The sequence below is a fragment of the Halyomorpha halys genome, unplaced genomic scaffold (genome assembly GCF_000696795.3).
Source record: "Halyomorpha halys isolate HHAL.00 unplaced genomic scaffold, Hhal_1.1 Scaffold431.1, whole genome shotgun sequence".
In the NCBI taxonomy this organism is placed as follows: Eukaryota; Metazoa; Arthropoda; class Insecta; order Hemiptera; family Pentatomidae; genus Halyomorpha; species Halyomorpha halys.
Window position 1 is genome coordinate 156,379 of NW_027108145.1, and position 9,272 is coordinate 165,650.

The 9,272-nt window shown below is 30.7% G+C and overlaps 1 protein-coding gene across 2 annotated transcripts in view; it reads right to left on the bottom strand.

Moving 5' to 3' along the window:
- TfAP-2 (transcription factor AP-2) overlaps positions 1–9,272 on the bottom strand; it is a 72,206-nt gene that overhangs the window by 23,908 nt on the left and 39,026 nt on the right. For both annotated transcript variants that reach the window (XM_014423554.2, XM_067046541.1), the window contains exon 4: positions 2,287–2,338. In XM_014423554.2, coding sequence (XP_014279040.1) covers positions 2,287–2,338 — 52 coding nt within the window. The remainder of the gene's footprint in view (positions 1–2,286; positions 2,339–9,272) is intronic.

Here is a 9,272-nt window from a genome sequence, read left to right on the forward strand (position 1 = left end):
CATGCTATAATATATTTTCAAATCAAGTGATTGATGATTCAAATTAATTTATTCCAAATATAAACATAACAAATAACAACTCTCAAAACTATTCATTCAATTCTTCGATCTGGCTCATAATTTATTCTGAATACATTTTTCGAAATCTGTTTAACGTTTCATCGCACTTATAGCAGACATTGATGTTCTCAGCTGAAATGGCTGCCACATTTGTCTCATTAAATTCAATCAGATTAATAAATTGCTTGATAAGATGATAGAACGTGCCAGAGAGTTATGGATATGATGGGTTTCAAAGATTCATATCTTTCCCCCCAATAAAGATGAAATATTTAGAAATTGGAGAATGGGACAAACTAAATTTTCCTTTTAGTTTATCATAAATTATTAAGGAATTTATTATTTAAGGATGTTTTAATTTGAAAGTGGTTTCAATCAATGTTTGTTTTAAATTATTACATTTATTAAACTTTTTAATCAATATCAAATGAAAAACATATACTCATAAAAACATATATGAAAAACATATAAGTGGCTCATAAATAAGCAAAGAATTAAACGTTGACCAAGAATATTTCCAAATTTGTATTACTATATTTTATTTATTACAATATATATTAAATATTGGGTTTATTATATGTAATTTGAATATGTTGTTAGCTTAAAACCATAAATATGAGGAGTAAATAATGAAATTTAGTCCTGAAAATTTGAACAATTTTTAAATTTTAATCGAGAATAGTCTTGTGTATTTGTCTGTGTGTATATGAGTACAGAAGATGTGGATTATGTTACGGTTATAGATTTCATCATTTTTTTTTAATCCTTTTTTATTTATTGATAGATATTACAATCTGCCACATAGTTGTGGGCAATAGGTAATAGTGATGAATGATTTCATACATACTAAAATAAAAAAAAAAATATAATAAAAAAAAAAATGGATTTCATTATTAAAAATACAAACACAAACTGTTCTATTCTTACTTTTCTGATGTTTTGCTTTTTTCACTGCTTCAAGCCGCTGCCGACACGATGCTAAAAATGTTTGCTTGGTTGGTTTCAAACGTTCAAGTACCAGAGAGATAGCAGACCGTTTATGTTATTTTAATGTAAGTGGTTAATTACGATATTGATCTCAAGCAACATGTATGTCCTGCATAATTCATAGTATTTTTTTATACATGACAGCATATGACATAACAGCGGACTATGAAAGGCCCCTAAACGACTAACATGCTTGACGTCTTTTGAAGGATACGACAAGCGCACAAATATTCAGATTTGAGTTTGTCAATCCAAAATAATTTAGAGCTAGTTGCCGTGGACTATTATACCAAGCAGGTATGTAAAAAGCTAAATAAAAAGAGTAGTTTAATCCAATTAATTTTACATGCATTGTACAAACCTTTTTGTTTGATTAAAACTGTTTTTCATGTGCTTTATGTTTGTTAATACAGTGCTATATTAATATTATACAAATTACACGACTAAAGTAAAATTTAAAAAATAATTTAAAATTATACGTTTTAAGTTTAATTATCATTTTTATTTCTCTGAAAAAAAAATCAGATTTTTATCACATGATTATTTTGCCTCATATCATAACCACGTGGTTTTTTCCCCACAATCCAGTTCTTCCTGACTTATCTGGTGGACACAAGTCAACTTAAAAAAAAGATTTTTCATATTCGAATCTGAATGTAAATCCAAAATTTTCTTTTTTTTTTTCTTCATTAGACATGATTTTTCCACATTATCTGTCTCTAAATTAGAATCTACTCATGTGTGATAAGCGAGCGATAATACTGTTTTGTAAATCTGTAATTAAATGTTTTAAAATTGAATAGGAAAGCGACAAAATAGGTTAATTTGATTAAATCCATTGGTTTGGTTAGTTAAATTAAATTTTTAATAACCTGAAAAATATTTTAATTGTTGGATTTGGGGTATAAATTTATATTTAACGTCCAGATTGGCCGAAACGTACATTTAAGGTAATATTAAACAGTGTTAGAGACTTAACTTGGATACAAATTGTTTTATTTAAACAATAAAACCAGTCTTGAAGAAGTAATATGATTATAAATAATTTATTTTTGTTATTTCTAAAATGTTTTTTGGAATCATCTTTAGTGATTTTCGGTATCGTTTATGCACCGTTAACTGTTTGACAGTTAAAAAAATCTCCATTTTTTTAAAAATATGTACAGGACTAGAATAAAACGTTTATTTAAAGGAATAATATAAATATTGTACCATATAGTTTAATAATTTAACACTTACTTTTTAGAAGAGGTAGGTCTGCAATGAAGCTGCTGCTGTCATCGACAGTATTCTAAACAGAAAAATATTTTCCATTATTATTAAAAAAAAAAAAATTGCTCTAAGATATAATCCTGTCTCAAGATATAAGATATAATCTGTCCAGATGTGATTTAAGCAAGATTTTTAATCGCATAACTTGGAAGTTCTCTCACTATAGACTTAAAGTATGAACGCCTTTCCTTGAGATCGGCCGCAATCAAATTTTATAAATTAACAAATTCGTCATATTTTATTTTAAAAAATAATAACAAGAGTGTTTGCGGCTTTAGTGCACTTACTCATCCTCCGCTGGCTTATTAGCAATGACGCGGTGAGAGGGATGTGTTGGGATCACGAAGACCCCTGCTTTACCGCTCATACGTGAGGATAGAGGATGCTCGGGGATCCTCTGGTCGAGAGTGTAAATTAAACATAATAGTGTAAGTATGGTTAGTGTTTTTATTTTAATCTTATATTACTTAAAAATTTAATTTTTTAATTTTAATTTCAAAACTTTGTTTTATTTCATTGTATTGTTAAAATTTACTTTTATTTTGTCCTTATTTACTCATGTACATAGTACGATTATGTTCATTTTATTTATCCTTTGGTTTATATAAATTAAGAGATTTTATTTATTTTTAAACTTTTAATTTTTTGTATGAATCTGATCATTTATCACTATTACTTAAAACCCAAGATTTTGGCAGATTGTAATACGTATCAATAAATAAAAAATATATATAACAAATTTGATTATGACCGATCTAAGGCGGCATATATTCATATTTCCAGTTTATGGTGAGAGTACTTTCGCCCTAAACGATCAAAAATTCTCTTGAAATCTGTTTCTCTTTTCGTCAAAGTCTTGTTTGAAACAATTAAAAATATTTTCATTTCTATAAAACACTGAATGTGTATGCTATCTTTATTAAAAAATCAGCAAAGATTTTTCTTTTTCAAATATATTATCATTCTTTATGGGGAATTTATTGGGAAAAAATGGGCTACACTTCTGTTCAGATTTTGAGACATAAATGGAGGACGTAACGTTGTGAACATGTTGTGGTATAGCCGATGTTAACAAGTAAACAATTAATCAGAGCAATGTTTATTAATTGCCTGTGCACAAGTTTTATATTGGTACATTTCTCTATATTCCTGACGTATTGTTACATAATTGCTATTTGGTGTGCATTTTCTGTGAATCAGGATGTTGTGATAATGAACGCTACCAACATATTCATCATCCCACCCAATGGATAAAATATTACACAGATACACGCGTATCTATACAATACGGAGAAATTGAAAGGTTTTGAAATGAAAATTGTCAAGTCTCTCGTAACGCCAGGTAGTATCTTTACTGGGCTAGAAATCGTACATGGAGTGTAAGAGTATACATATTCGCCCCCCTCCCTAATCTATGCAATTTTTGAAATTTTGATTTGATTTTAGTTGGGATTCAACTGTGCCTTATGGTCAATCTTTTGAGGGTATCATTAATTTTCTGATCTCTAGTTCTTCTCCAGGGGATAAGAATAAAATTGATATAATATGATTTTAAAATAAAATACCTCTATTCTATCTTTTTAAGTTTTCTGAAACAATTTGCTGGACGGTTTGAACAAATAGAACAAAATACAATATAGGTTAGTTGGTTAGTGATAGTTTTGTTTCATGTCATTAATTGATTTAAATATTACATTTTACTCGTTTGATATTCTTGAGGTTTGAAGGTTGGTTCTGGTGTGAAAGTGAAGATAAAATAAGGGTTCTCTCTTGATTCTTTCTCCTCATCCTTCTGCCGCCACCGCCTCTCTCGCCTGAGTGTAAGGTTTTACTCCCTCATGATTTATGAGATGAGACCTCCCTGAAGAGTTCTGTCTCTTTCCTCACCTGTCCAGGTCAAGATGGCTACTCAAATTGGTTCTTACCCCTATTTTATTGGGGCTCAAGATGGCTGCCCAGGACTCCTACCGCTTATCTTTGCCACCAGATGGCATAATCAATTTCTTTTCAGAAGTGAGGGGGCGCCTTACTTAAACAAGAGTATTCATTAACATCATAATCTTTAAAAGATTTCTGTATATCTTCAGATAATCTCGTTATATAATTAAATCCATAATTTTTTTTATTTTTTACTATTTCGTTCTGCGTTTGATATTTTGAACTTTTAAGGTTAATTTCACAAATCTTTAAAATTTTTTTTGGTAAAAATGTTTTAGGACTATATTTAATATCTTATTTTTTACTATATGTAACCTACTATCATCAGTTATTCTTATAGCTTTTTTTATATAATTATTAATTACATTATTTTTTATATGATAAGGGTGGCAAGAATAGTAATTCAATATTATATTACTGCTTGTTACTTGTGTGATTTTTTTATTATTCTATCCATTCTATGATTATATAGGTGCATTTATGCCGCTTATAATTAGTCTTAATGGTTGGTCCTAGGTTGGTTATAATATTTATCTATCAAACTATTCACAACCTTATCATTAATTATTTTGTTTTTGTGCAGTTTTTCAATATAACTTTTTAAGTTTAACTTTCTAAGTTTCCTATATGTGCTTTCCTCACTTAATATCTTTTCCATTTTACTATTATCTTCTTTCCTATTTATTATAGCTACTTTCTTTGTCAGTTGCTTGAATCAGATTTAACAATTCAAATTTGTAGATTATTCTTTTTTGAATTTAATTCGATTCGATTCTCAATCCAAGTACCTGCCACTCGTGTATACTGACCATAGTCATAACAAGCCCATACGCATACCATTGGCTAAGCGTACATCTAAGCCACTAAGTCAAGACACTCGGGCCGGATTGTTTGAGTAATACAAAGCGCGGTGAAAGTCTGAATACTTCATGACGTCCAGATAAGCTTCTTGGCCTACCGAACCTATCGCTGATTCATGAAATACACTCGCGCGTTTGTAATTGGACAGACTGTTCAAGTTACTAGAAACATGACGCATAATCCCGGGGCAAAAATGCCTTTTCGTCTACACTTGGAACGACCCACCAGCGGTCAGCTGAGACAAAGGGAACAATTGATTTGAACTGGGCCGTTGTGCGGGATACCAACGCAATAGATTCACTGAATTTAATTTATGATTCTAAATCATTTTTCCATTTATTAAAAAGTTATTATTATTTTTATTTTTTTGCGTTTTTCAATGAACTTACCTATTTTCCTGGTCATCTTGGATGTGGTTCTAAAATAACGACTACTTCTTTACAGTTTTTCTATTACAACGATTTCAGTACCAATAATCAAACTGTTTGTTCCGACCTGTAGTAGGCGGTGTCACAGGTCCATCAAACTTGAATTCGATAACTTCTTGATAGCAAATTTGGTCACTGGTTCCAGCCGTAAGTATGAAGAGTGGAATGTCATCAGTTCCATTCCTAAGAATATGTTGTCTAAAAGTTTGTGGGTAACTGAAGCCAACAGCGGGTGCATGCGTAGTTGTTCCTGCATCCACTCTTCCAACTAGTTGTTCACAGTTTTTATCAGCTCCCTTAGATAAAAAGTCTGAGTTAATTCCGGTAAAATTCCAGGCGGAGATCCTTAACATCCTCAACTTTACTCTAGGAGCGGTAGCTATATCGAAGGTAATCATTGCAGTCCCCTTCGGATCAATCTAATTCTTTAATAAACGTACCATATCTGAAACAGTCACGGTGGTCGTTTTCTTAACGATATCCATTAGAGTGATTTTGAACCAGGGTTGGTAGTTAATATCTGGTGGATTAGGCGGAGGAGTAAGTCTCCCTCCAGTTAATTGTTTCTTCTTGAAAAATTGGGTCAGCCTCTTCGCATTCCTGGTATGGCGTGCGGTTCTTAATGGTTGCGACGACTGTTTTTGTGATTGAGATGACATATTTAAATAATTCTAATATTAATAATATAGTTATGGCCAAAAGTATATATTGGAGAACTGAAACTGTAAAAACGGAAGTCCTGAAATAAGAGTAATAATAACGTTCAGTAAGATTACTCTGGTCAATACAATTCCCAGAGATATTCATAAATTCGTACAGATGGTACGAAAAATAAAAATAAGCCAGTTCTTCTTGGAGTGAATTACTTCCAAATATTGAAAAGGCAGAAAATAAAGAAATGGGTTACACCTTAAAAAATGTTCCGACCTGTACAAACATCAACTGTACCGTTTCAAACTGTCCCTGGATCTCGGTAAGGACTGATTTGACTGTTCTTAACTGCGTCGGTCAGGAGTGAACTTATCCGAACTGAAAGAGTTATCAGAAGTACACGGTCACTGAGTTGGTACGGTCTCTCCTCAAACTCCTATCGTCCTTAAAAGGTCATCAAATAATCTTTTCAGTTTGTCATTATCTGTCAATTACTCGGAGACTGAAAATCGGAGTCGTCATCACCCGGAACATTTATCTCAATTTTTTAAAAAATTAATTATTAATATTAATCCTGTATAACTTCTTTTTTTTTTAGTTGTAGAACTTCAGAGAAAAAGTTTAGCTTCAAAAGATGTGACATTCAATATTCATTGATTGTCAATAGCTATTAAAATATATAAGTGAACGTAACTTTGTAAGTTAACGTATTCAAAAACCACATACAAGGTTTTTGTGGACCGTTTAAGGATAGAATCCGGGAAATGATTTCGTCATACACACCTCTACTCTGAACTAGGTTTTGTTTGAGCATGTGCCGTACATTAATTCTGAAGTAGGTGTTACTAATTTCAGGCTTTATCGTTAGAACCTATATTATATTTAGTGAAATAAAGTGTAATACCCGATTGGCGTCCAGTAACATTATAAATATCTGAAAACGAAATGAGTTGGAATTGGACGTTTTAGAAACACTTTTAAAAGTTAAAGGTGAAAATTAGGTTATAAAATACAAAACCATACACATAGATTTCATTTAATAACTTCAAGTGTATTGAAGAACTTATTTATATCATAAAAAAAGTATTTTCGTTTATAACCACTAACAATTGAAACAGCATTTACAAAATTTTAACTACATCTTCAAGGTCTTCAAAAGTTTTAACAATATTAAAATGTGAAAATATAAAGAGGTAGTGTGTAAAGCTGAACAGTTGGTTTATTTTCACGCGCCAATTTCAAAAACTACCTTTTCGCTTTGAAAAATTCCTTAAGCGTTAAATATAAGGTTTATTGCGCAAGACCAAAGGCATTATAAGATCACGATACGATCCATTGGAATGGAGCAGTAACCATAAACCTGGAAGCTTCATTAACTTCATACCCGTGGTAGCAGATTCACTAAAATAACTTTATCTATTATAAACTTTAGTTGATTGTTCGAAAACATTTATTGGGCTTCTAGAAGTTTTAGGAGGCTCTTCACATGACCATACTGCTTGTATAAAAAAGAAAACACTTAAGAAATAAAAATTATTAGGATCAAATTGGATTTCAGGAAAGTTATAAGATGAAAAGTCGCATAAGGTTGTTGAAGGAGATCAACATATGGACAGGATTTTGTCCGTGTCATAATGACATGATATAGACTTGTGGAAAAACCACCCATAAGGAAACCATATTTCTTAAAGGGATTTTATCTACTTTACGATTGGTCTATTGGTTCTGATTTACCTTGAATTATTTTTGAGTGGTCACTTATTTATTCATCAAAAATCGTGACGATTTACGTAACAAAAAATTTGAATTTTCGATTTGGTATCGGACTATAGAACATATAAACATTATTTTGTTTTTGAGGTGGTCTATTATTAAAAAACAAATGTTTGTATGTCAAAAAAACCTAATTCCACAATTTTGGAGAAAACGCGAGCCAAATCTAGTTCATGCCGAAATAATTATAGACTTCATATATATATATATGAAAAATATTTACGTGAAATTTCTTCTCAGCAGGAGGTTGAGAAAAATATTCACAAGTAAAATGCGATAAAAAAAATAATACTTTTCAATGTTGGTCTGCTCGTGAGGTCTCTTGCCGTAGATTTACCCAACCTGAACAGTATATCATTCTTGTATTCGAGAATCGATCCATGGTCTTGTTGAAGCTGGTGTAGCTTACTACTATCACTAAGTTTACTACTATCACCTCTAAAAATATACAAAGGATTTACGGGACATTTATACCTATAATTAATATATGCTTCAATATTTAGCAAATAATTTTTTTGTTTTATATTCTGCTATTCAGCAATTTTTAATGCCATACCATTACATTGATAGAATTATTTTTATGGTGTTAAATTCCTCTTTTTTGTATCTCATTTTTGATATATTGTCCTTCTTGTTAGTTAGATATTAATTCATTGTATTATTATTGTGCGTACCCAGCAGGCTCCGAACAGTTCCTTGGCCCCCCAGCGACTAGAGACTGAAGAGTATGTTTGGGAATCGGCCCCTTACTAAGAGAATATTATGGGGGTCCTTCGCAAGAAAACGTTTGAAAACTACATGCCTAAAAAATTTTTTTAAAAATATTTTGTCACTTGGAAGGAATCTGAGTAAAGAATCTTTATACAAAATTAAGTTTTTCTGTCGCTATTTACAATAAGCACTTTTTAAAAATTATTTTTATTATATATATAAACTTTTTTTTTAAATTAAAAAAATATGCTGGAAAAATACAAGTTAATTGTTGCTTGAAAGTGAGTGTGAGAAATATTTTTAGATTTACGCCACTCATCATAAATTCAATAAAATGAATAAACTGATCGTTTTAATATCATATCGTACAAGATCATCTTAATAAAATAAATAAATAATTAGGAGAATCGTTAACGTAATTAGGTGAATCATTAGGTCCAAGCATATGCCTGGAAGAAAATTGGCAAAAACTCAATTAATTTTTATGAGGTTGCTATGTTCATGAGGTTTATTACATATATATATATATATTGTAATATGCTCTTTTTGAGTAAATAGTATATTTTGATGTATAAAGGGTTTTTGATATGT